Below are 27,516 nucleotides of genomic sequence, written 5' to 3'. Positions count from 1 at the left end.
TGAGAGATTTAAAATTACCCAGTACTGGAAATAGAGGTGGGGCTCAAGTGATAGAGCACCAGTTGAGTGAAAAATCTGAGTAAGAATGAAGCTCTAGTTCAAGCCCCAGAACCAGAACACATACAAACAAAAAAGAGCTAGGCACTGTTGGCTCCCGCCTATAATATTCACGTAGCTCCTCTACATCCCTTTACTTTCTTCAAGGACCACCTTCCTTCCCCCAAGGCAAAAGACAATTTTAATTCTTTATTTGAAACAAACAATTCCAGAGACAAGGTTAGTTGTGACAACAACTTCTCACTACAACACAAGGGTGGGCATGGCTCACTGAAGGGACAGGCCAGGCGCCTTATAACAATATATACAATTTAAACAGTGGCTAAACTGGTAACAGTTATAAAAACACAAAAAGGAGGCTGGGGAACAGCAAAGCCAACAGGGAAAGGACTGGGTACCCCCTTTGCCAGTCATTAATAGTTTTCTGGGCCCACAAAGGCAAGATGGGGAGAAGAGAAGATGTAGGTAGTAGAGGCAGGGCCTATGCCTACAACTCCTCACCTATCTTTGGACCACAGACCCATCCTGTATAATCTAGGCCCCCACAGGCTTGGCCTGGCTCTCATGATAGGGGGAGAACAAGAATAGGGAACCCAGCCCCAATCAAAGTCAGAAGGTGATTTTTGCCTTGGGAGCTCTGTTCACGGAACTAAAGGGAGGCAGTTACAGAGGGGGCTAAGCAAGTTGACACCATGGCTCATACCAACCTAAGATGGTAGAGAGGACAAACACATAAACCAAAGGGACAAGAGTCTGCACAACAGAAGTCTGCTCCCTATACTTAGTCATTCTCTGCCTTTGGGGAAAGCATTTGGAACCCTTTAAAAACGATAGCACGGATGGGCTGGTGCTTGCCAGAGTAGGGTGGGAGGCATGGTGGTGAGAGGCTACCAACAACCAATCATTTTATAGTAGGGAAAGAATATAAATGCTTGTAAATAAATGGTCCTCTTGTTCCATTATTTCTTTCACACATTTCAAATAAGAACTTTTTGGGTGATACTGGGAAATTGGGGGAGAAGCAGTGGGCACAGGGCAGAGAAGGCAGCTGGGTTTTTTCCTAGGTCAGATCTAGGAACAAGGGGCTTCATCTACACAGATGGGTCAGGAAACCCATCAACAGGATCACCAGCGCTATTAACACTCCACCAGAGTCTGGTCCCAGAAAAAAAGGATTACTGTGAAGAATAAAGACCAATGGGCCAGAGGATTTTTGCCCAATCACTGGGGGACCGGCCCTTGAGTATAGGGTATTGGGGTTGAATGGTTGTCAAGTTATATGGAAGAAGGTTAAAGCCAAGGGTCCCTAGGAAGACAGAGAATGGGTGAGTAGAAAGGGGCAGTGAGGTCCCTTCAGAATGAGTAGCATTGGTTCCTGGGCCAGTCACTCTGCAGGGAATAGCCACAGAACAGACATTGATGTGAAAGATGAATACAGGTGGCACATGGGTTCAGTCCAGGTCTTCATCCCCAGGACGACCCAGTTCCTCATAAATCTCACGTACAGCCAGAATTCGATTGAGCATGCTCTCCAACATGCTTCGGTCCATAGGGATCACAGAATACCAGAGAGGTGACTCAGCAATGCAGGATCGCTCAGGTTGCAGGTAAAACACATCGTTCCTAGTCCGGAGGCTTTCAGGACTACAATAGTGGGGGGTAAGAGTGGAACAACAGATCAGTACCAAGGCAAAATAGGTCCCTTGTATCTGTATGCTAATGCCATACCAGTAAACCAGCCAACTCACCATTTCGACAGATAGAATTCGTAGAATTTGACAGGGCAGCGGAGGGGATTCATGCGATTCTCACGCTGTTCTAAGACAGGTGCTTCATCTTCTCTCTTCCGTTTTCCAGGACCTGTGTCTATAGAGAAGGGAAATGACCCAGACTCTTTAAGAGCACATGCTCAGTAAGCCACCACCCAGGAAATAGGGAGAAGCCCTAAGGACCCAAAATACAATCTCAGGAAGAAATAAAATGGGTCTGGCACTGTATATCAATATATAGTGCATGCCTAGCATATGCAAGGTCCTAGGTTCCATTCAAGCCCTGAGAAAGAGGCATGGAGTGAGGGAGGGGAAGAGCAAGTGAACAGGTAAGAAAAAGATAAAAGAGAAGGACGAGGAGAGAGAAGAGGTCAATTATCTCCCTACCAATCAATCATTCTTTAGAGGGCTGTTCTGCAACCCTCCTGAGTTCTCACTACCAAAATCTCTCTGTCTCTGTCTCTCTCCCTTTCTTTGTGTACAAGTACTGGTATTTGAACTTAGGTCCCAGGTGCTGTCCTTTAGCCTTGTCACTCAGGCTGGCAATCTACCACTTGGACCACAGCTAAACTTCCCTGAAGTCTTCCTTTATAATCTCCTCCAAGTTGACATCTTAAAGAGGTAATCTCAGAAGTTATACAAACTGTATGAAACAGATCATGATGCAAGGTTGAGCTTTACTTAGGACAGAGAAACAATAATGGCCCAAACCTCTATGCATCATTCTAGATATAGGCACAGGTCCAGAAAAGGAACCTTTAAAGACTGCCCTTGGACAGAATAAATTTCCAAGGCCAGAAGACTAACATAGTTTTAGAATCAAGGAAAGCCTATCATTTACTGTTACCTTTCTCTGGAGCCAAACACATCTAATAGCTGTCCATAACTTCCTCTGCCAAAAGATAGGCAATGAGGTAAACTGCCTTAAAATGAGGAAAAGCAGGACAGAGGTAGCATACTAAGCTCTTATTTATTCAACAGCCACTTCTAGCTAGTAAGCTAGAAGGACTTGCAATTTTCATCTTTCTGCAAACAACAGAAAGAAAAACCTAGTGGCAGAAGAGAGGACCAATCTGGTAAGTATGATGGGGCATGGCAGGGGAAAACAGAGAAAGGGCAAAAGCAAAGTAGAGGCAACTTCATACCTCGACCTTTCCTCTGGCGAACTGGGGCATAGTAGCGGATGCTCACCACCTTGGTGGTACCCCGAGGAGTAGTACACTTGCGGGACTGCCGTACCACATTAGTGAAAGAGAGCTGCATGTGTTCCTCAGCAGTCTGAAGTCCAAAAAACTTAGTGTTGAAGAACATGAGTGTGTTCAGAAGGACAAAGGGGGAGTAGACTCCCAGCTGTTTGCACTCCCAGAGGTGCTCTTCTTCCACTCGGGAGAATACTGTATCTGCAATGGACAAGGGGAGAGGCCAGTCAGGAGGGATGAACTTCCAAAACTCAACTGCTCTGTGTACACCAAAGTCTGTGTACAAACACAACATATGTATGTCTCATCTAGTGGCTGACTATTGTATATAAAATCTGACACTCAATAAAACAAGAACAAGGGCTGGGAAGGTGGCTCAGTGGTAGAGTGCTTGCCTTGCATGCTTGAGGCCCTGGGTTTGATTCCTCAGCACCAAAGAAGCAAAAAAGAAAAAAGCCGGAAGTGGCGCTGTGGCTCAAGTGGTAGAGCGCTAGCCTTGAGCTGAAGAGCTGAGGGACAGCGCCCAGGCCCAGAGTTCAGGCCCCACAACCAGACCCCCCCCCAAAAAAAATAAAACAAAAACAAAATAAGATAAAAAATCTTGACACACAGAGATGCTAAAGTATGATTGGTTTTTTTGTTTTTTGGTTTTTTTTTTTTGTCAGTCGTGGGGCTTGAACTCTGGGCTTGGGTGCTGTCCCTCAGCTCTTCAGCTCAAGGCGAGCGCTCTACCGCTTGAGCCACAGCACCACTTCCGGTTTTCTAGTGGTTTATTGGAGATGAGTCTCACGGACTTTTCTGCCCGGGCTGGCTTTAAACCAAGATCCTCAGATCTCAGCCTCCTGAGTAGCTAGGATTACAGGCGTGAGCCACCGGCACCTGGCCATGACTAGGTATTTTTTTAATACTTTCTATCTCCACATGGAGCTTTTCTCTCTACTCACAACTTGTAAGCACATAGATTTTTTTGCCAGTCCTGGGGTTTGACTCAGAGCCTCTGCACTATCCCTAAGCTTCTTTTGCTCAAGGCTAGCACTCTACCACTTGAGCCACAGTACCACAGTACCCAAATCTAGGCCATCTTTTTTGTCTGTTCTAGAGATAGCTCTTTAGACTTGAGTTTGATGAGCGGTTTGTTGTTGTTCTTTTTTTTTCTTTGCTGTTTTTTCTTTTTGGAAATTTTTTTATAGCCCAGGCTAACGTCAAACTGTAGATCCTCCCTGCCTGGCCTCCCAAGTATTGGGATTTCAGATATGTACCCACCATGCTTGGCTTATTTTTTGTCAGTAGTGGGGCTTGAACTCTGGGCCTGAGCACTGTCCCTCAGCTCTTCAGCTCAAGGCTAGTGCTCTACCACGTGAGCTACAATGTGACTTCCGGTTTCTGACAGTTTATTGGAGATTAGAGTCTCATGGACTTTCCTGCACTGGCTGGCTTGGAACCATGATCCTCAGCTCTCAGCCTCCTTAGTAGCTAGGATTATAGGCTTGAGCCAACCGCGCCCAGCTTGGCTTATTTTTTGTTCATCTTTTTGGTGGTACTGAAGTTTGAACTAGGGGCCTCATGTTCACTTGGCTTGATAGTTTGGTTGGTGCTCTACCAGCCTATAGCCTATAGCCCTGTTTTGTGTTGGTTATTCTAGAAGCAGAATCTCACAGACTTTTGCACTGACTGGCCTCAAACCCAAATCCTCCAGATTTCAGCCTCCTGAGTAGCAAGAATTATGATTGTGAGCCATTCACACCTGACTAGTCCTAAGCTCATGTTCAATGGTAGGGCGCCTGATTCTCTAGCTCCAAAGCTTTTTTTTTTTTTGGTCGGTCATGGGGCTTGAACTCTGGGCCTGAGCGCTGTCCCTCAGCTCTTCAGCTCAAGGCTAGCGCTCTACCACTTGAGCTACAACGCCATTTCCAGTTTTCTGGTGGTTTATTGGAGATAAAGAGTTTCACGGACTTTCTTGCCCGGGCTGGCTTTGAACCGTGATCCTCAGATCTCAGCCTCCTGAGTAGCTGGGATTACAAGTGTGAGTCACTGGTGCCCGGCTCTCTAGCTCTAGATTTTGAGGAAGTCAACTGCATGCTCCAGCCCTTGAACCCTTCCTGAAGAGTGGCAGGCCAAACAGCACAGAGTTGGAAGCTGGAGTTGGAAGAAGGGAGGAGAGAGAACAGGGGTTGCTACATCGATGTCCCTTACTGTTGGGAAGGAGTGTGGGCTGCCAGGTACTCAGAGACTTGTTGAGTTCTTGAACGAAAGTCAGGTAGTAAAGGTCCGTGAAAATGTTCACCATTCGGTTATTTTCCAGCAAGTACTAGAGAAAGAAAAAGAGACACACATAAAGCCAGATTATTAAGTCCTATAGGAAAGAAAATGGTGCTGAAAGCCCCAAGCATGGGGCTTGATAATTAGTAGATAAGGGGAAACAGCTGCTTGATTAGATGACCCAGTGTGCTTTCCTTCAGGTGTCCTTATACCATTAAGTACTGTGGTTTGGGCTTGGAAATATTCCTGAGAAGCTCCAAACCCCCTTGTCAGGTAATATATGACTGACCTCTCCTAGAGAAAACTAAACATTAGCCTATCACTCAAGAAACCCAGCCCTCTCCTCTTAAAATGGGTTTAAAGATTACAAAGGGGACCCACATGGTAATGACAACAGTACTGGAAAGAAACTCCGATTTTAAGAAAGTACAGACATCTTGTATCCTATTTATCACAGGAGTTTAAAGATAAGCTAACCATTTGATTTGGGGATGGGGACAGGGGAGAAAAGTGACAATAGAGAGTAGGCTACAAACAGTTCTAGCAGGACCTGTCTGTGTTGGATGAAGGGAATGAGGCAGTAAATAAGGGATACCTGCTGAATGCCAAGACACAGATAGTAGATACTGTCCGGTTCATATCGTTCACCATTGGGTCGAGTAATTTCTCTCACAAACTGGGCCAGACCATAGTTGAGCTCAGCAGCTGAGCAGGCAAGAATATCCTCTTTGATACGCATGGGTTTGGCTGCAGTGACATATAGAGGTGAATGGGATTAAGAAAACTCCACTTGGTGAATTTCATTTAGCTCCACACTTATTAATTCTTAATGACATCTAGCTTCTGAATAAACCCACCCTTCAGCCTTGAAACTTTACAGCACTTCTGTGTGTGTGTACTGTGTGTCCTGGGACTTAAACTTAGGGCCTAGGCTCTGTCCCTGAGTTTTTTTTGCTCAGGGCTAATGTTCTACTGCTTGAGCCACAGCACCACTTCCAGTTTTCTGGTGGTTAATTGGATTTTCCTGCCTGGGCTGGCTTTGAACTATGATCCTCAGATCTCAGCCTCTGTGGCTCAAGTGGTAGAGTGTTAGCCTTGAGCTGAAGAGTTCAGGAACAGTGCCCAGGCCGAGTTCAATCCCCACGACGGGCAAAAAAAAAAAAAAAAATAGAAAAAGAGTCTCAGTGATGTTTTTTGCCAACAGTGACTTTGAACTATGATCCTCAGATCTCAGCCTCCTAATTAGCTAGAATTAGCTAAGATTATAGGCATAAGGCACTAGTGCCTAGCTTCCCTTTAATTTAAAAAAATGGGGAGGGATATGAGGGGCTTTGCATTTTATGAGTAAGTGCTCTATCACTTGATTCACATCCCTAGCCCCAACATCTTTACTAAGGTTTGAACTTAGAGCCTGCTATGCAAGTACTACTACTTGAACCATGTTCCAAGCCCTAGCATCTCCCTTTATTTATTCTTTATTTTTGTGTCGATAGTGGGACTTAAACTCAGGGTGCCAAACTCTTGCTTAGCTTTTTTACTCAAGGCTGGTGCCACACTTCCACTTCTGGCTTTTGGCTAGTTAAGGGGAGATGAATCTCTTGGATTTGTCTGCCTGGACTGGCTTTAAACCTGGATCCTCAGATCTCATTCTCTGAGTAGGTAGGATGACACTATGAGCCACCTGTGCCTGGCTTAGAATGTCCCTTAAATCAATCTACAATTCAACTTCATTTTCACAGAACACCTTTAGTGATTATACCCTTTTCACTCCTAGACATCTTCAGCTGAATCACAGTCTCCTCGACCCTTCCCCTCTTCCCTTGTCCTTTCTTCCTCCTCGGAGTACTTACGGCCAAAGCGCAGCTCATCACCCTTGCTTGTTTCTCCATTGGCATATTTTGACTGCACCCAGCACTTCCAAGCATTGACACCATATGAATAGTTAAGACCAGTACAACTGGGTTGGCTGCTCATGGAATCCCGGGAGCAACTTTCTGAAAGTACTAGCCGTTTTTGACCCTGGAAGAAAAGAGAAGAGGAGGGTGACAAAAGTGAAGTCAGGGCATCATGGAAGCTATTCAGGATAGCATTTACCACCAGGCTTGGGAGCTGATGTAAGAAAACAGAAAACTTCTATGGCAGAAAGCCTCAGAGTATGGGGGCTGGGAAGGTGGCTCAGTGGTAGAGTGCTCGCCTTGCATGCATGAAGCCCTGGGTTCGATTCCTCAGCACCACATAAGCAGAAAAAAAAAGCCAGAAGTGGTGCTGTGGCTCAAGTGGTAGAGTGCTAGCCTTGAGCTGAAGAGCTGAGGGACAGCGCCCAGGCCCTGAGTTCAGGCCCCACGACTGGACCCAAAAAAAAAAAAAAAAGAAAAGAAAGCCTCAGAGTAGCTTTGATAATCTGGTAAATTAGGGGAAGAGCAAAGTTTGGCTAGACCTCAGTATTGGTAGTGTTAGAGTTCAAGAACAGGAAGGGCACATTAAGGTTTCTAGTTTAGTTAAAAGAATACCCTCACCAGGCATCGGTGGCTTACACCTGTCATCCTAGCTACTCAGGAGGCTAAGATCTGGGATCACGGTTCAAAGCCAGCCCGGGCAGGAAAGTCTGTGAGACTCTTATATCCAATAAACCACCAGAAAACCAGAAGTGGTGCTGTGGTTCAAGTGGTAGAGCACTAGCCTTGAGCTGAAATGCTGAGGAACAGCACCCCAGGCCTAGAGTTCAAGCCCCATGACCAACCAAAAAAAAAAACAAAAAAACACCCTCTCCTCTCTGGGCCTACGCCTTACTTCTGTGGATGCAGTATGTGAAATGCTCACCTTCCTCATGGTCCGGGGAAGGTCTTGTTCAGTAGACACATCCTCAGGCCCTACAAGGCCACAATCAAAGAGGAAGTCTACACTGGGGTTAATGTCCAAAGGATCTAACAGAAAGGAAAGGAAGAAATCAATTTCTCAAGATCTCAACCCTGTAATCCTTCCATTCCACCTTTGTTACTTGACTACTTGATGCAAGATGAACCTGTTGGACAGCTTTACTGGACTCAAAAGCTTCATAGCAATGTGGATATATTTACCCCTACACTTAAAATGGTGATGATAAAATTCATATTATGTGTTCTTCACCATAATTTAAGGTTTAAAAATAAGCCAGTGCTGTTGGCTCACACCTATAATCTAAGATACTCAGGAAGCTGAGATCTGAGGATTTCAGTTAGAAGCCAAGCCTGGGCAGAAAGTCCATGAGACTCTCTTGTCCAATTAATAAAAAAGCTGGAAGTGGAGATGTGGCTCAAATGATAGATTGCCTTGAGTGAAAAAGCGAGGTGACAACACAGGGTCCTGAGTTCAAGTTCCAGTACTGGCACAAGAAAAAAGTATGTTAAAGCATGTGCATGCATAAACCCACACAAAACTCAAAATCAAAGAGTACCCTGTCCTGACCAGCTATCTTAAACACTGTAAGAACCTAAAGCCTCAGGTCATAATAACCATGATTGGGGGTCAAAAGAAACACTCCTTTCCTGATAATACAAATGCCACCATACCCAGGGAGAATGATTTGAATCCTACTCACTCTTGGGGAAGTCTGCCTCCAAGTCTTGTCCAGGCTCATCCAGGACATTAGCCATCTTAACAGCCATGGCCAGAACATCATCTCGAGCTGGCCCAAACAAGTCACAGTCTTCTAGAAGTCCTTCTGCACTCTGGTTACTCACAAGATCTGAGAGGTTAGAGAAATTGTTTCAGTCACTGTAGCTCCTGTCCAGTACCATCCTAGGTTTTCAAGGGCTCATGCCAGCTATCCCCAGCACCAAGAACACCACTCTCCACCTTTGTAGGCAGACACACTAGTAGCAGCCTTTATCATTGCTATCATATGCTATCATGGCATACCACAAAGGTCAGATGAGGCCTTGTCTAATTCCTCAGCCTCTGCGATCATTTCTGCCATAGCCAGGATGTCAGCTTCCAAAGGGTTGGAAGGGATCTTCACCTTCAGCTCCTCAATGGTCTCCACAATCTTGTCTGTGCTCTCCAATGTAGTGGGCAAGAACATGGGCACAGGCACCTGGAGGTACAAATCCCAACTAAATGCCAAGAACCACACCAGAATATGAAGATGCCAGCTGATGAGAATAAGAGAGATAGTAGATTTTAATCTTAGAAGAGTAAAGAGCCAGGAAGGGCAAGGATACTTACTGGGATAGGCATTGAGAAAGGCACCGGGACTTTCTGGCAGTACAGATGCATAGGCACTGGCACAAAGATGGGCACTGGAATGGGTAGCACAATCACCTGTGGCTTCCACTCTTCTGTTGACAAGAAATGGATCTTCTCAGAGGCCTTGCTAAATGGATCACATCTGACCCAGGACTTCATTCCCAAAAGCTCTAAAATGTGTTCAGTTCAAAACTGCTCTTGAACAAAATGTTAAAAGAGATAATTCTATGATTCTAGAAGAACCATATGCAAGATACCTCAGCCACCAAAGACATTTTCTGATGTTGGACATAGAGTTGAGGTCTCTAGAATTCGGTCTATGGCATCTAGGTACCCTGGGGCTCACCTGTCTGACTCCCTTTGGACTTCATTTCTACCTTGCAAGAGACTCCTCGGTTCTGCATCAGTGGCTTACACATGGCAGCTTTGTTTTTGCGGGGAGTTGCTGGGGGTGGGGGAGGGGGTGGTGTGGGAGCATTTGGAGTTGACTGGGTCTTCACAGGAATCTGAAGAGACAAAAGATGGTTAGAACTGCCAACTACAGTATTCCCCTCTGACATTATCTTCCCCCCCTTGGCTTTTGCCCAGACCTTGCTCAAATTTCCATTTTCCTCTGGGGTCTTCACTGTATTGCTGTTTTCCACTTTGGTTTGAGAAGGTGTCTGGGGCTTTGACTCAGAAGACTGACCTGTAGATAAAGACAAATGAAAGCTGCCATTGGATGAACTAGCTCTCTTGGTTTCCTCACCCCTATTCCAGGAGACTTTCACTCACAGGTTGTCAACAGAAAAGGAAAGTCTAGGATTTCCCCTTCCTACCCGTGGTCTAGTCTTCTCTGTGCCCCAGCAATAGTAGCCAAGAAGTTGTTTTTACTACAAAGAAAAAGGAAACACTCTATCCCTCCCACAACAAATTTTCCACTTAGCCCTCAGGAGTTTAGTAGAGTGGCAGAATAATATTTTAAAAATAGTTAATAGTTTTTGGTATTGCTAAAGGTAGAGCTTATGTTGATATTTTCTTCTCCCTGAAAGTAACCACAACCCCTACATGCCCCAACCTCCCTGAGTGGGTACTACTCCCTAAAAATATAGCCTAGAGAAAATCAGTGGACTCTTAACTCCAAAGACTCTCTGGTACTCACAAGGTCTGGAAACTAAGAGAGCACAGTGCTGAGAGACCTCTGTCCAGGGAAGGGGTGGATACAACAGAGGAAGAAGAAAAGGGATGGGTCTGGGATTAGAAGAATCCAAGCCAGTTCCAGTAGTGTGCCCACTGCCCAGCACTCACTGTTCAGGAGGCTCTCTGGCCCACTTTGGGTATCCAAGTTAGGTTGGTTCTGCTGGCTATAGAAACGCAGCAGACATTGTTGGTTGCAGAAATGACGGATCTGACCACGCCAGTGGATGGTCTCCAGTAGTTTCCCCTGGCGCTTACATGCATGGCACCGGGCAGCCTGAGGGCATCAATAGGATAGTCAGACCTCTCTTGCTAAAATGTGCTGGGTCCTCTCCCTTGGGATAAACTATGTGCCTCTTCAGCCCCCAACCTGGAGATCTGCTCATACTCTGATGTCAGTGTTACAACTCACACTCCCTGTTAGCTTCTTTGTGTATCCTTTCCAATATGTTGACCTTCCTTACCTTGCAATACCATAGCAGGTACTTGCTCTTACAGTCCTCACTGCAGAAGTCCCAGGTGCTGCCATCCAGTTGCTCAGTGACTCCACGTTGGCAGGTCTGGGAGCAGTAAGTGCAAGTGATACAGCACAAGCCCAACTTCTTAGTGAAGTCTTGTTTATATAGCAGCACACAGCCTGGAAAAGAGAGGAAGAGAAAGCAGAGTCCTGAGAAAGATATTTGTGAGCAGAAGACCCAACTGTTTTGAGGCACTACACCTGAAACTTCCTTGAAATGACTCCTCATGCACAAAGTCTTAGATGAAGTAGAACATTCTGAGCAGAAGGCTTTGCACCTTAGACCTCTTTCCAAACTTTCTGTTCTGTCATTCTCCCTGGCAGTGAAGAAAAAGGTCTTCTGCCCCTTCCCCCACTTCCTTACCTTCGCTACAGAAGCTCTTCTCCACACCACTGAACCGAAGTTTCTCATGCAGGAGTTTCTCCTGCCGGCAGTGCTCACATTGGGACACCACACCCCTAAGGCGCTTGAAGTCCTCACAACAATCACGGCAGCAGAACTGGAACACCTGGTCCTGAGGTGGAGGGCACAGGGCAGTGAGGGCAGAACTGTAACATCTCAATCGAGTAGAAAGACCCCCTTCAAGACATGTAGCAAGATGTGGGAGAGTAGGGAGGGTCTTACCTGCCAGTCCAAGACCTCAGGCTTGCCACTGAAGAGGCTGTGGCAGTAGTGACAGCTCAGGTGAATGCCCCCTTCAGGGCTTGTGCGCTGGAGGGAAGGAAGACAAGTAAGGAAGGGGCAAGATGTGTGTGGTGTTCGTGGGGGGTGGGGATTAGTCTTGTTCTTTGCTCTACCTAGGCCTACCTAGCCCAATTTTCCTACCCCTTCTCTTTCTGTGCTGCTGCCACCCTTTTGTCCCAGGTCCAGGGTCTAGAGTACCTGGAACTTGGTCCAGCAACTGGGGCTGCAGAACTGGTAGACTGTGCGGTCAACCTTGTTGTAGTAACTGGGGTCAGAGAGGCTGCGGCGGCAGAAGCTGCAGGGTCGGGGTGGGCCTGGGGCATAGAAAGAGAGAAGAGCAAGACAGAGAGAGAGAAAGAGAGAGCACACAGAATGTGTAAGGCAGGGCAAAGATGGAACAGAAAATCCACAGGAAGATGTGGTTGGGGCTTAGGTCAGGAAGCAGGGATTACTCTAGAACAGAAGAGTATGGGAAGTAGAAGGAAGGCCAGCAGGGGTCTCAGAGAAGAGGGCTTTGCACCTACCAGTGAGCCCTGCCTGCTTCACTTTGTAAGAAGTGGTACAGCACAGGGAACAGAACAAGCTGGTCTTGCCATTACGATCCACATGTGATAGCATCTCAAAGTTCTTACACAGGGTCTTGCACCAGACACATGGGTACACACGTGTGTTTTTCTGTGAGGATGGGGAAGGAGAGGCTGAGGCTGGATTTGTCCCTTTACTTTTATTTTTAAATTTTTTAAACACGAAATATTTCAAGCATACAAAAAAAAAGTATAGTTGATGGTATAACAAAGGCCTGTGTGTCCACCAGCCAGCTTCAAAAATAAAACATAACAGATACAACTGAAAACCCCTTTTATTTGTTTTATTTCTCCTAGCTCAGACCCAACAGGCACCTTTATTTATCCCCCAAGAACCACACCCCCTTCCACAGCCCTCTAATGCACTACTCCCTCGGCCCCACCTTCTTGTATGCCCCCAAGCACGTTGTGTTGCAGAACCGCTTTTGCTGGCCCTCGTGGAAGAGAAGCTCAGGGCCAGGGCTCCCGGTCTTGGTGTAGATGTAAGCGCCACACTGATCACAACAGTTGGTTTTCAGTCCCTTGTTGGCCCGGAATTTGGAGAAGCAAGAGTCGCTGCAGAGCCGGTGTACCACGCTGCCATTGCTGACCTCATGCAGGACCTGCCACACACACACATATACACCCTGAGCTGGGGCCTGGCCACCACCGCCCACCCCAATACAAAGATACCCTCCACCTCACCCTAGACCTTCACAGCAGAAAGGAGGCCTAGGGACCCCCCAACCTGTACATCAGGCTTGATGACTTGATGATGAGGTCCTGGGAGTCAAAGAGGGCCAGCTGCACACATCCTGGAGAAGCTCTATCCTTGAATGTGTTCCCACATGATGGCTGCCTTTCCTCCCCCACACCCCATTCCACAGGGCCTGGCCACTGCAGCCCCAAAATCAGAGGAGCAGGTCAGGGCTGGCCAGGCTCTGTAAGTCATCCCCAACCAAGTATCCTCACCTCTCCAGTCTTCTGGCATATGCTGCAGCGAGTGGCATCAGCAGGATCCCCAGACTGGGGGATGGGGCGCTGTTGCTGAGCTTCATACAGAGAGAGGCAGACAGATGTGCAGAACTCATGGAAGGAGCCTCCTGAACCAGTCTGTGCCACAACTGATTCCTTGGTATTCCAGATCTCCCTGGAAGGGGTAACAGGTATGAGTATTCACTTAGGACTACCCTCTCATTTCAGCAGCTTTCTCCCTCTCCTCGGACTGACAATCACAGAGCCAAATACTCTCTGACCACCTTTCTAAATTAACTCTCCCAGCTCCCTTCTGCTTGGTTCTTGCCAATACAATCTTCTGCCTGAGTCACAACTCCCACCCTGATCCTGCCCCACACCCCTAAGGCTCTCACGTACTTCTTACAGAAGGTACAGGTCTTTTTGCCCAAGGGCTTCTTGGAGAAAGTGGTGAGACAAGATGAAGAGCAGAAAAGCTGAGGCAGCCCCTTGCGCTGATAGGCTGTCTGCCCCTTCTGCAATGGTGTCCGGCAATGTGCACAAGTCATCTTGGTGCCCACCGAAGAGCGCCCAGCCCTTTGTGACACACTTGAGCGTAGGGACATGCGAGGAGAACGCCGGGGCCGGAATGGCACAAAGTCCTCATCATTGGGGTCATCTACCATTGCATCAGAATCTTCATCTGACACTGGAACTGTGAGAGTTGGGGGGGGGGGGGTAAGCAGGGAGAAAAGGCCACTAGACCAGGTCTCCAGCTATCTGATGACCACAAACTAACAGTTCAATCCTGATCCTTGCAACTCTGGGATTCCACTCCTCCCCTATTATATTGGTATCTTAAGCTATTGGTGTCTCTCACTCCTAGTTACTTGATAATATTCCAGGGAGGAGAAGGGAAAGACTCCCAAAGAGAAGATTGGGGCCAGGGATGGCATAGTTGAAACAGGAAACTCTTCATTCTCACTGTTCTTGTTTTCAATTTCTCCCACTGCCCCTGGTTCCCATGCCAACACATAGCAGAGACAGGCACTCCACACTCTGCCTGAGAGAGACTACATGAGCTAGAAGATCCATGCCCTGCCACATCCCACTTTTAACTATTGTCCATACCCGTAATTCCAAGGTCACACCTCCTCAAATTCTACTCACTGCTCTCAGTGGAATCCACAACCTCAGGTTTTGGAGGCTCTGCTCTTCTAACACGCTCGCTTCTCTTCTGTACCTTGGAAAAATGTGGAGCAAAACTGACCCAAAGGACAGGCTAATAGGAGTATAGAGATTGGGGAACAACAGGAGATGGGAGGGGGAAGTGAGAGTAGAGACCCTTGGCCCAGCCCTTAAGAGAGGGGGATAAAAAGAGGCTGTGCTTTCTTCTGAAGCAGAAGATATGAGAGCTCCCACCCTCCTACCTCAAAGCATTCAATGTCTGAGAGGGAAAAATGAAGGGTCTGTCCTTCCTAGAGATAACAAGACTCCTTCCAGTCCCCTCCCCCCTCACCCTTTCAGGCGGCTTCTCACTCGCCTTCCCAGTCAGGCCATCTCCTGCAAAGGAAGCAGAAGGCAGCCTAAATCTTGAGCCTGCACTTACCACCCCCCTGGCCCAACCCCCACTTCCATTCCTGGGGAAGAACTACTCAAAACTGAAAGGGAAAACCGCTTTCAGTGCCTGTGGCTTCTTGGGGCCCTTCTCAGGGTTACCTCAGGCTCTGTACTAAGGGAAGGGGGTATGTGCAACTGTTCTCCTATAAAGAAACATACATCCTACACCTTCTAACAGCTTTCTGTCCCAAACATTGGTTGTTATGGACATATAGCCAACATATCTCTCATGAAGATTTTGTATTTTACCAGCAAACCTATATGCAACCACCCAAAGGAAGCAAGAAAGGTGGGGGAAGTATTGATGTATGGGTAGTTAGCCTTAGACTTGGGTGGTTATATAAGACCCAAGATCATCATAGGTTGGAGAGAGGACACTAGTCAGTGCAGGGGAAAAACTAAAGCCTCTCACATCTAGGCTATCCCTCTATCAGAGATACAATACTAGACTGAATTTTTTTGTGTGCGTGTTTTGGTCCTGGGGCTTAAACTCAGGGCTGGGGCACTATTCCTGAGCTTTAGTGCTCAAGGCTAGCACCCTACCACCGTAAGCCACAACTCCACTTCTGGCTTTTTGGTGTTTAAAACTGGAGAAGAGTCTCACAGACTTTTCTGCCTGGGCTGGCTTTGAACTGCAATCCTCAGATCTAAGCCTCTTGTGTACCTAATATTACAGGTATGAGCCACTGGCACCTGGCTAGATCCTGATTTCTCCTGAAATCAGTAAGCTGTTTTGGACTTTAAAGACTAGGTAACATCTATCAATCCCAGAAATTCTGCTCTCATCTAGGATCAAACAGCTAAATAATAATAATAATGAAGAGGAGGAGGAGGAGAAGGAGGATGATAAAAGAGAAAGGCAAGAAGCCTAATGTTCTCCCCCAAATCCTAATGGATAGATGAACCCTGGCACACCAACCCCCCCTTCCCCCCCCCACCCAGGGGATATGAAAAAGGTAACCTCTCCCACAAACATTCTCTCTGAAAACACCCTAATTCCATTTTCATAGCTCCTGTGCTCTCTGCACATTTTCCTTAATCCTCAACACACACACCCACTCCTCCCTCTCAAACCTCAACTCCTTCTCCCACATATCCCTACCCTTCTCTCTCACCATCTTCTCTGTTCCCCCTCCTTTCCAAAGCACAGAACCACCCATCCTTATCTCCACCCTCTCCCCAGCCGTGATTTGCCAAATGCTTAGGCAACCTACCTGGTAAAGAAGGATGTGCAGGGGGGCTTGAGCCCCTAGGTTTGGTCTGAGAACTGTTGATTCCATCCCCTAGAGTCTCTCCCACTGAAGGGCTAGGGGGGCCGTTTGGGCTCTGTGGCTGCCCTTGGGGAAGCTCTTCCTCCTGCCCAGGGGAGCCCCTTCTCCTTGTAGCTATGGAGGTTGTCTCTTCCTCTTCAATATGGGAGGACTGCAGGGTTATTGGAGAATCTGGAGCCAAAGGATCTAGCAGCCCCTCAGAAGAGGGATTTGCCCTAGCCCCTGGATCAGGTGGTACCACTTCAGGGGCCTGACCCCCTGGTCCAGGTTCTAGGGTCTGTTCTCCTGAATCCCAAGAAAGGGTCCCCTCAGGACCATGGTCCACCTCTGGGGGGGAGGGGGCTTTATAGAGCAGCCCCCCCAGCCCCAGAAGCTCAGTGGTCCCATCCAGGACTACTCCAGGGTCTTTTTCCAGGCCAGAAGGAGTATCAAGCAGGTCCAGAGCTCCCGAGGATGGAGAAGGACCAGGGGGGGCCCATCCTCGAGTTGGGGCAGTCTGAGATTCCAGCAGATCCTCTCCAAATTCCATGTCTACTGGAAGGTCTCCAGCCAGGGGCTTTTCTGGCAGGGTCAATGGGTCAAATGGACTGGGGAAATCACTGGGGTCCATCAGGATGGCTGGGTATGGACTGCAGATTAGAAGAGGGGGCAGTAGAGGTGGTCTTAGAATTCCTTCTTATACAGGCTCTGTGACACACCCCATCATCCACTTATAATTCCTTATGAACAGCCCCCCTCAACAGACAAGCATTTCCAAAGGCTTCAGTCTTAATGTCCACTACCCGCTTCCCACCCCCCCCCCCCCATACACACACACAACGGACAAGCGTTTCCAGAGGCTTTAGTTCTAAGGTCCACTCCCCCCACTCCCCGCCACCCCCATACATCGCCCTCTCTGGGGAGTGGCATTCCCCGGTCTGGCCTGGCGCCCACGTATGCCAGGCTGTTTGGTCATTCTACCCGTCCGACCCCCTCCCTCCACACACACCGCAACTACCAGTTCCCCTCCCCCCCCCTTACCTTTCCCCACACGGGTTGAACGTCCCCACAGAGTCTCCTCAGGCCATCGCCTCAGGAGCTTTTCCCGCCCCCACGACCTCAGTTTACATTCCCTCCACACTCTCTTAGTGCCCCCCCCCCCAGCTCCCCAGCCTTTACCCATCAGGTCTGGCCCCACCCCCCCTCCCCGCCTCACCAGGTCCTCCCTCAGCCCTTCCCCCCTTCTATACCATTCTCTCCCCCACCCCCAGTTACCTTTCCGAGTAGCCCACTTCCCTTCAGCCCCGTCTGTCCGTCCCCCGTTCCCATTGCTTCCTCAGCCCTCTCGTCTCCAGTTGCCCACCCCCCACCTCAGGCATTTACAGGAAGACATTTTGGAGCTACGATCTCTCCTCAGACCCCCCTCCCCGCTACTGTGAAATATCGCCGGCAGGTTCCGTTTGGCTTGATCCGGCCCGACCCCTACCTGAGGCAGGGTTACTGTAACGGCTACAAGCCTAGAACTGCAGACAGCGACGGCCCCGAGCTCCTTCTCCACCTCCCTCCCTAGCAGCCGGGACAGGGGTCGCGGCCCCTTTAAATGGCAGCGCCGCTCGCAGCGCCCAACGCTCTGCACCAGGCAGGCGGGCGGTGCCAGCGACCAACCCCATTGGCTGGCTCCGGGAGGGGGCTCGCGAGACAGTGCCGGCCCCCGGCGCGAGACTCCCAGCCCAGTGGCTGCCTGGAAATTGCGGAGTGGAGTATAGTCGTTGGATATGGAGCTAGAGCCCCCGCCTGGGGCCCCGTTAGTTGAGGAGGAAAAGATAGCCTCTGGAGCCCTGAAGCCCGCCTCCAGGAAAGGCGGCGCCCCCTTTCTACCAAAGAGCCTACGGCATTAAGAACGCACAAACGAGTACACACAAAACGCAGCTACGCACCTGCTTCCCTTACCTGGCTCAAGAGTGTGGCCCCCCGACACACCCTTGCCCGCCCTACCTCCAGGAGTCCACTCTACCCGTGATCCCCTCCTCTCATTCAAATGGTTCCCGATCCCCTCCCCCTCTCCGTGTCTCTCCGCTTCCCACTCGTGTTCAACACCCCTCCCCCCGGCGCCCGCCCCCCTCAGCACTCCCTACCTACGCCACGCAGCAGGCGCCTGCCAAGATTACCCTCCCCCATCTCCACCTCTCCGGGCCCGCCCCCTCGGCGACTGTTGGGGTAGTGAGTGACAGCCGAGGCTGAGGGGAGGGGGAGCAGAGAGCCAGCCCTCTTGTGCCCCTCCTCCCCTTGTCTGTAGCCTCAGGCCCCCCTCACCAGTCGGAGTCATAGTTATGGGGTGCCTTAAGCTTGTTCTTCAGCCACTCATGGCGGGTTAAATGGCTCAGTGACAACGCCTATTCAGGAACCATTTCTGCCAGTTAACTCCCAAACCAGTCCAGTAAAGCTACCCCATATACACTCCTTCTATATTTTTAGGGTAAGTTTTAGGATCTTCTCTAGTCTTACAGCAGGAGCTCTCTGCATTATCTCTTAAGTAGTTTGCCTCACCGTGGCCTATAGTGCTTTAGCTCTCTTCTCTCCTCTTCCTTTCTCTCTTCCTCTCTATTCTTTTTCTCTCTCTCCTTCCCACCACCCCTGTCTCTCTCCCCCCTCTCTGTTCTTGTCTATCTCTCTTTTTGTCTCAATCTCTGTCTCTGCCTGGTATTCCCAGGAACACGCACGCGCGCAAACACATGCTCCCCCTCCTGGATGGTCTTTAGCCATGTGGGTATGACTGAGGCTAAGGTTAGAGAAGAGGACTGAGAGCAGGGGCCACCTGCCTTAACCCTACTGGCTTAATAAATACCTGCCAGGATCCATTCTCTGTCCTCATTAAACACTTTACAAACTCTCCCTCCTTTTTCACCTGAGGCTGTGGCTAGCGGAGAGTTTCTTTGCCTCTGGCCTTTTCTAGCCTTGTAGCCCTGGAGACTTTTACCTTCCCTTTTCCAAAACACTTTTCTTGAAACCACGTCCTCCTCAACTCCCACCCTTTGGGCCTTGAAGTTGTCCCAGCTTTCTCAAAAAAAAAAAAAAAAGTTAAAAATGCCTGAGGTTCCTCCTCCCCTTTAGGTTTTTCTAAATCCGGCTTTCTCTGTATCTTAACGAGTTTTCTCTGTACCTATCTCCCACATACCGTTCCGCTTCTTATCGGGTACCTCCTCCTCTGCAGTTTCTGCTTGTTCTCTTTCAGTTGGGTCACTTTGTTCTTTTGTATTGCCTGCCCCCTCCTTCAACCCACACTAAGGGCTCAGGTTATAGAGTGCCTGGTCACTTTCAAGGTGAGGGGAGCACTCTAGTGGGAAGGGGTATTCAGGGGTAAGGTGTTAGCTTAAGAGTCTGTGAAACTGGCTAGGTGCTTGTGGATCACACCTACAATCTTAGCTTCTTAGGAGACAGAGATCTAAGGATTTCGTTCAAAATAAGCTAGATCTGGAAACTCTTGTCTCCAATTAAGCAGACCGTCACCAAAACAAACAAACAAACTGAAGTGGACAGTGGACACGTGACACAATTCGTAGAACTTCAGCCTAGAGGCAAAAACACAAGGGAGCTCTAGGCCTAAAGTGCCTACAGCCCTACTCTTCCAGTGAAGGTCTCTAATCCCAGCATCTGAGGTAAGGTTGTTGGATCTTGAGTTTGAGGACACCCAGGGCTACTTTTTCACAAAAGATTAAAAAAAATATTAAAAAATTTTAAAAAGAGTGGATGGATCCTGAAATCAGACCAAAATCTCAGTTTTGTCAACATGTCAACTTTGTAACCAGGTAATTTTGGATAAGTCATTTCTTCAATCATTGGACTTTATTTTTTCTCAGCTTTGTTTTACCAGGGAAAAGAGACTGTATTTAAGGCCAGCCTTCTCTAAAAAAAAAATCAAACCAGCAAAGCTGGGGATTGGTGGCCAAGGCACATAATACCAGCTATTCAGGAGGCTGAGATCTAAGGATCCTGGTTTGAAGCCAACCCTTCCCCCTGTAAAAAAAAATCCAGAAGTAGAGCTGTAGCTCAAGTAGTAGCACACCATCCTTGAACACAAAAACCCAAGGACAGAGCCCAAGCCCTTAGTTCAAGTCTTCGTACCAATACACACACACACACACACACACAAAATCAAACCATGGGCTGGGAATGTGGCTTAGTGGTACAGTGCTTGCCTTAACATGCAGGAAGCCCTGGGTTCAATCCTCAGTACCACATAGGCAGAAAAAGCTGGAAGTGGCGCTGTGGCTCAAGTGGTAAAGTGCTAGCCTTGAGTAAAAGAAGCTCAGGGACAGTGTGAGGCCCTGACAAAGGAAGGAAGGAAGGAAGGAAGGAAGGAAGGAAGGAAGGAAGGAAGGGGGGGAAGAGGGAGGGAGGGAGGGTCAGACAAACCAGCAATAATAAAAAAACACCTTGCCACTTAAAAAACAACAACTGAGTTGGAGGTGTAGCTAAGTCATAGAGCATCAGCTAGTGAGTAAAAAAACAAGCCCCAAATACTGAGTTCAAGTCTGGGAGCGGGGGTGGGTGGGGGGTGGAGGTGGGGAGGAAACAACAAGAATAGTATTTCCGGAATGTGAACCTCTCCTTGATACTATATATTTCACTATACATTATTCAAGCACATACAATGTATAATACCAAGAGGAAACTTTGGATTTTGGTTAATAGTTAGGTTTTCAGGTATGCTGGGTTATATCTATAATCCAAGCATTTCGATGACTGACTGAGGCAGGAAGATTTCAAATCCAAAGATAGCCTGAACCAAACAGCAAGGCCATGTTTCAAAAAATTAATAAATATAAATAAATACTATAGATTAAAAAGTACACAAATGAGCCAGGCGCTGGTGGCTCACGCCTGTAATCTTAGCTACTCAGGAGGCTGAGATCTGAGGATCACAGTTCAAAGCCAGCCCGGGCAGGAAAGTCCATGAGACTCTTATCTCCAATTAACCACTAGAAACCTGGAAGTGGCACTGTGGCTCAACGGTAGAGCGCTGGCCTTGAGCTGAAGAGCACAGGGACAGTGCCCAAGCCCAGAGTTCAAGCCCCAAGACCGACAAAAAATAAATAAATAAGCCGGGCGCTGGTGGCTCACGCCTGTAATCCTAGCTACTCAGGAGGCTGAGATCTGAGGATCATGGTTCAAAGCCAGCCCGGGCAAGAGAGACCGTGAGACTCCTATCTCCAATAAACTACCAGAAAACCGGAAGTGGCGCTGTAGCTCAAGTGGTAGAGCGCTTGCCTTGAGCTGAAGAGCTGAGGGACAGCGCCCAGGCCCAGAGTTCAAGCCCCACGACTGACAAAAAATAAATAAATAAATAAAAATAAAAGTACACAAATGGGCTGGGAATGTGACTCAGTGGTAGAGTACTTGCCTAGCATATATGAAGCCCTTGGTTTGATTCCTCAGTACCACATAAACAGAAAAAGCAGGAAGTGGCACTATGGCTCAAGTGGTAGAATGCTAGCCTTGAACAAAAAAAGCTCAGGGACAGTGCCCAGGCCCTGAGTTCAAGCCCCAGGACTGGCAAAAAAGAAAAGAAAAAGTACACAAATATAAATTGTAAATAAATTATATGTAAGTTAACTGTAAACATTTTAGAAAACACAGGAAATCTGAAAAAGGAACAATAATCGTTGTTTTAAAATAAAGTACAAATAGATAAATTATTAATCCATTTTATATGTGTAAATAAAACAGTTAACTATAAAATTTTTATTTTTAATTTTTATTTTTTTGCCAGTCCTGGGGCTTGAATCAGAGCCTGGGCTCTGTCCCTAAGTTCTCTGTGCTGAAGGCTAGCAGTCTACAGTTGAGCCACAGGACCCCTCCTGGCTTTTTCTGCTTATGTGGTACTAAGGAATAGAACCCAGGGCTTCATGCATGCTAGGAAAATACCACTAAGCTACATCCCAGCCCCGAAATTTTTAATTAATTAATTAATTTATTTATTGCCAGTCCTGGGGCTTAAACTCTGGGCCTGGGTACTATCCCTGAGCTTCTTTGCTCAAGGCTGGTACTCTACCACTTGAGCCGCAGCACTACTTGTGGTTTTTCTGAGTAGCTTATTGGAAATAAGAGTCTCACAGACTTTCCTGCCCAGGCTGACTTTGAACTGTGATCCTCATATTTCAGACTCCTGAGTAGCTAAGATTACAGACATGAACCACTGGTGCCTGACTAACTATAAAAACTTTATTGAAGAGTTGATTGGTGCTGGGCACTAGTAACTCACACCTGTAATCCTAGCTACTCAGGAGGCTGAGATCTGAGGATCACGGTTCAAAGTCAGCCTAGGCAGGAAAGTCCAGGAGACTCTTATCTCCAATTAACCACTAGAAAACCATCAGTGGTGCTGTGGCTCAAGTGGTAAAGTACTCACTTTGAGTTGAAGAGCTCAGGGACAGCACCCAAGCCCAGAGTTCAAGCCCCACTACCGACAAAAAAAAAAAAAAAAAGAGTTAATTGGTAACATGTTTTGGTCCTGGGGCTTGAACTCCGGGCCTGGGCACTGTCCCTGAGCTCTTCAGCTCAAGGCAAGCCCTCTACCACTTGAGGCACAGCACCACTTCCACTATAAAAATTTTAGAAAGCACAGATTATCTAAAAAAAAGGAAGTAATACTCATATCTACCTAGAGATTACCACTGTTCTTATATTCTTTTTGGGTGTATGTGTCAGATCTGGGGCTTGAACTCAAAAAATCTCAGGGACAGGGGCTGGGAAGGTGGCTCAGTGGTAGAGCGCTTGCCTTGCATGCCTGAGGCCCTGGGTTCGATTCCTCAGCACCACATAAGCAAAAAGAAAAAAGCCAGAAGTGGTGCTGTGGCTCAAGTGGTAGAGCTCTAGCCTTGAGCTGAAGAGCTGAGGGACAGCACCCAGGCCCCAGAGTTCAGGCCCACGACCAGACCCCACCCCCCAAAAAAAATAAATCTCAAGGACAGCACCCAGGACCTGAGTTCAAGCCCCAGGACTGGCACAATGGCACACACACAAAAAAATGCTAGGACATGCCAGGCTATGGTCGCTTACACCTGTGATCCTAGCTACTCAGGAGGCTAAGATCTATGGATCAAGGATTGAAGCCAGCCCAGGCAGTTAAACCTGAGGGAATATTATCTTCAATTAATGAGTAAAAGCCAGAAGTGGAGGTAGGGCTCAAATGGTAGAGTACTAGCAAGAGCTAAACAAGAGCAAAAGGCACTGAGTTCAAGTCCCAGTATCAGCACAAAACAAGAATGCTGGGTCAAGGCTGAAGTAGATAGCTTGCTTAACATGCTCATTGCCCTTATTTGTTTATTTTCATTTTGGAGATTGAACACAGGGCCTTTGTACATGCTAAGCACAAAGTCAACTACTGAATTATATACCCTTAGCTTGGTAATTAATTATCTGAGTGACTAACTTAAAGATTATCTTCCAGGGGCTAGGAAGGTGGCTCAGTGGTACAGTGCTTGCCTTGCATGCCTGAGGCCCTGGGTTCAATTCCTCAGCACCACATAAGCAAAAAGAAAGAAGCCGGAAGTGGTGCTGTGGCTCAAGTGGTAGAGCGCTAGCCTTGAGTTGAAGAGCTGAGGGACAGCACCCAGGCCCAGAGTTCAAGCCCCACGACCGGACCCCCCCCCCCCAAAAAAAAAAAAGAAAAAGAAAAAAGATTATCTTCCAGAGTAGCTGTACAATTTTACATTTTGACCCACAGTGGGTTTTTTGTGTTGTTTTTTTTTTTTAAGACAGGGACTATGTACCTCATACTATCTTAGAACTCTCAATCCTCTTGCCATAGTCCCAAATGCTGGAATTACAGGCCTGGGCCATAACAATTTATATACATACATAGAAAAACAAATGCAAGAATATGATCTTAATTGCTACCTCTAGGTAGTGGGTTTAAAGTACAGTGGTAGACATGTTTGTTTATACTACTGGATATTGTTCTTTTTTTTTTTTTTTTTTTCCTGCGTCCGGTCATGGGGCCTGAATTCTGGGCCTGGGCGCTGTCCCTCAGCTCTTCAGCTCAAGGCTAACACTCTACTACTTGAGCCACAGCAGCACTTCTGGCTTTTTTTCTTTTTGCTTATGTGGTGCTGGGGAATCGAACCCAGGGCCTCATGCATGCAAGGCAAGCGCTCTACCACTGAGCCACCTTCCCAGCCCCTATTGTTCATTTTTTTTTCCATGAGTAGGAATTAGGGTTTTCGTTCTTTTGTTTGTTTTTGCCAGCCCTAGAGCTTGAATACTGGGTCTGGGCATTGTCCCTGAGCTTTTGTGCTCAGCACTCTACCACTTCAGCCACAGCTTCACTTTCAGTTTTTTTGTATGTGATTAATTGGAAATAAGAGACACAGACTTTCTTGCTAGGCTGGCTTCAAACCTTGATCTTCAGATCTCAGCTTTATTACAGGCATGAACCACCAGTGCCTGGCCTAGGGTTTTTGTTGTTGGTGGCGGTGGTCATGAGGCTTGAACTCTGCCCCTGGGTGCTGGCCCTGAGCTCTTCAGCTCAAGGCGAGTACTCTACCACTTGAACCACAGCACCACTTCCGGTTTTCTGGTGGTTAATTGGAGATAAGAGTCTCCTGGACTTTCCTGCCTGGGCTGGCTTTGAACTGTGATCCTAAAATCTCAGCTTCCTGAATAGCTAGGATTACAGGCATGAGCCACTGGCCTGACCAAAGTTTTTTTTTTTGGTACCAGTTCTTGGAGCTTGACAGGGCTGGGAGGTTGGCTCAGTGGTAGAGTGCTTGCCTCACATGCATGAGGCCCTGGGTTCAATTCCTCAGCTCCACATAAGCAAAAACAAAACAAAACATGGAAGTGGTGCTGTGGCTCAAGTGGTAGGGTGCTAGCCTAGCCTTGAGCTGAAGAGCTGAGGGACAGTGCTCAGACCCAGAGTTCAAGCCCCATGACCGACCAAAAAAAAAAAAAAAAACCTAAGTTTTTTTTTTTGTTGTTGTTTTTGTTTTTTGTGCTACTTCTTGGAGCTTGAAATCAGGGCCTGCGTGCTGTCCATGGGCTATTTGATGTTGTTGTTCAAGGATAACACTCTACCACTTGAGCCAAAGTTCTCTGTTTCTGTCTTTTTGTTTTTGTTTATTTATTTATTTTTTTTGCCAGTCCTGGGGCTTGAACTCAGAGCCTGTACCAAACTTTTTTTTTTTCTGCTCAAGGCTAGTATTCTACTACTTGAGCCACAGCACCATTTCTGGCTTTTTCTGTTTATGTGGTATTGAGGAATCAAACCCAGGGCTCCATGCATGCTAGGTAAACATTCTACCACTATGCCACATTCCCAGCCTATTTCTGGCTTTTTTTTGGTAGTTATTGGAGATAAGAGTCTCATGGACTTTTCTATCCAGGCTAGTTTTTTTTTTGGGGGGGGGTCCGGTCGTGGGCCTGAACTCTGGGCCTGGGCGCTGTCCCTCAGCTCTTCAGCTCAAGGCTAGTGCTCTACCACTTGAGCCACAGCGCCACTTCCAGCTTTTTTCCTTTTTGCTTATGTGGTGCTGGGGAATCGAACCCAGGGCCTCATGTATGCAAGGCAAGCGCTCTACCACTGAGTCACCTTCCCAGCCCTCCAGGGTAGTCTTGAACCATCCTCAAATCTCAGAATCTTTAGTTGCTGGGATTACAGGTGTGAGCCAACCAATTCCAGCTTGGAATTAGGGTTTTTTGTTTTGTTTTATTTTGCAGCCTGGACTATATATAGTGAGACCTTGTCTCACAAAAAAAATGAAATAAAAAAATCCAGTTATTCAGTTGCATTATTATCAAGTCCTCTAAGGATATATGTGACTGTAAGCTACTATAGTGAACAGAACAAATGCAGAACTTAAAAAAATCTTTGTGGGGGGGGGGGGCCAGGAAGGGATGGGAAGGGATGGGAAGGGGAAACAAAGGAGGAGGTAACAATGCTTGATAAGAAATGTACTTATTATCTTGCCCATGTAATTGTAACCCCTCTGTACAGTATTTTCACAATAAAAAAAGAAAAGAAAAAAAAAAAAAAAACTTTGTGCTGGGCGCTGGTGGCTCAAGCCTGTAATCCTAGCTACTCAGGAGGCTGAGATCTGAGGATTGCAGTTCAAAGCCAGCCCGGGCAGGAAAGAGTATGAGACTCCTATCTCCAATAAACCACCAGAAAACTGGAAGTGGCGCTTTTGTAGCTTAAGTGGTAGAGCCTTGAGCTGAAGAGCTGAGGGACAACGCTCAGGCCCAGAGTTCAAGCCCCATGACCGACAAAAAAAAACAAAACAAAAACTTTGTATGCTGGGCAGGTAGCTCATGCCTATAATCCTAGGTCCTAAGGAGGCTGAGATCTGAGATTCGCAGTTCAAAGCCAGCCCAGGCAGAGCCATGAAACTCTTATCTCCAATAAACCACCAGAAAGCTGGAAGATGCTGTGGCTCAAGTGGTAGAGCACTTGTCTTGAGCTAAAGAGCTCAGGGTCAGCGCCCAGGCCCAGAGTTCAAGCCCCACGGCCAGCCAAAAAAAAAATTGTAGGAAGAATTATTATTATTATTACTATTATATTATTTTGTGCAAGTACTGGGACTTGTACTCATGGGCCTATACTTGCTCCCACTTGGCTATTCTGTTCAAGTCTTGGCACTCTCCTACTTAAGCCACAACTCTATTTACAGCTTTTTGCTGATTAACTGGAGATAAGAGTGTCAGAGGCTTTTCTATCCTGGCTGGCTTTGAATAGCAATCCTCAGATCTCAACTTTCTATCTAGGATTATACTTGTGAGGACAGTACAAGTCTAGGTCATTGTGGCATAAAATGGTGCCAGTTGGCTGGGAATGTGGCTTAGTGGTAGAATGCTTGCGGAGGATGCATGAAGCACTGGGTTCAATTCCTCAGAAAAGGCCAAAAGTGGTGCTGTGGTTCAAGTGGTAGAGTGCTTGCCTTGAGCAAAAGAAGCTCAAGGAAAGTGCTCAGGCCCTGAGTTCAAGCCCCAGGACTGGCAATAAATAAATAAATAGTGCCAGTTAGGATACTCTGCAAGTCTGAGTAAGAACTAGTCAAAATTAATTACTAATACCTATCAGTTGAACCTGGTAGTCCTTGGTTAACCACTGGAGTAAGTTAGGTTATTACAGAAATAATGAAGTTATTACCTTGGTAAGCCTCCCATGGGATACAGAATAGGTCTGATCTGGAAATCTCTAGTGTCCCTGGCAATGGCGACCAACCTGTTGAAACTCTCTTTAAGTG

At 47.4% G+C, this 27,516-nt stretch overlaps 1 protein-coding gene across 6 annotated transcripts; it reads right to left on the bottom strand.

The window, feature by feature from the left end:
• Nucleotides 1–233: 233 nt before the first annotated feature.
• Zmym3 (zinc finger MYM-type containing 3) lies at nucleotides 234–18,465 on the bottom strand. Of its 6 annotated transcripts, none has more exons than XM_042694889.1 (25): nucleotides 18,409–18,465; nucleotides 16,238–16,923; nucleotides 14,923–14,966; nucleotides 14,574–14,646; nucleotides 13,824–14,118; nucleotides 13,422–13,599; nucleotides 12,854–13,072; nucleotides 12,411–12,561; nucleotides 12,085–12,200; nucleotides 11,827–11,913; nucleotides 11,566–11,716; nucleotides 11,149–11,321; nucleotides 10,796–10,961; nucleotides 10,099–10,196; nucleotides 9,855–10,014; nucleotides 9,488–9,600; nucleotides 9,182–9,356; nucleotides 8,862–9,008; nucleotides 8,105–8,208; nucleotides 7,135–7,303; nucleotides 5,880–6,031; nucleotides 5,219–5,333; nucleotides 2,972–3,226; nucleotides 1,806–1,923; nucleotides 234–1,701 (listed from the first exon to the last, which is right to left on the bottom strand). In XM_042694889.1, exons 2-25 carry the CDS (start codon nucleotides 16,902–16,904, stop codon nucleotides 1,509–1,511), a joined length of 4,119 nt encoding a protein of 1,372 aa, XP_042550823.1. In that variant the 5' UTR covers nucleotides 16,905–16,923; nucleotides 18,409–18,465; the 3' UTR covers nucleotides 234–1,508. The 6 variants fall into 6 exon arrangements, with proteins under 6 accessions (XP_042550823.1, XP_042550822.1, XP_042550821.1 ...); XM_042694888.1 differs by lacking the exon at nucleotides 18,409–18,465 and adding an exon at nucleotides 18,224–18,313; XM_042694887.1 differs by lacking the exon at nucleotides 18,409–18,465 and adding an exon at nucleotides 18,211–18,286.
• Between the last annotated feature and the right edge of the window lie 9,051 nt (nucleotides 18,466–27,516).

This window comes from Dipodomys spectabilis, unplaced genomic scaffold (assembly GCF_019054845.1).
Source record: "Dipodomys spectabilis isolate Male_0828 unplaced genomic scaffold, ASM1905484v1 ptg000176l, whole genome shotgun sequence".
Classification (NCBI taxonomy): domain Eukaryota; kingdom Metazoa; phylum Chordata; class Mammalia; order Rodentia; family Heteromyidae; genus Dipodomys; species Dipodomys spectabilis.
Note: the sequence above shows the minus strand (reverse complement) of the source record. Positions and strands in the feature narration are given on the sequence as shown.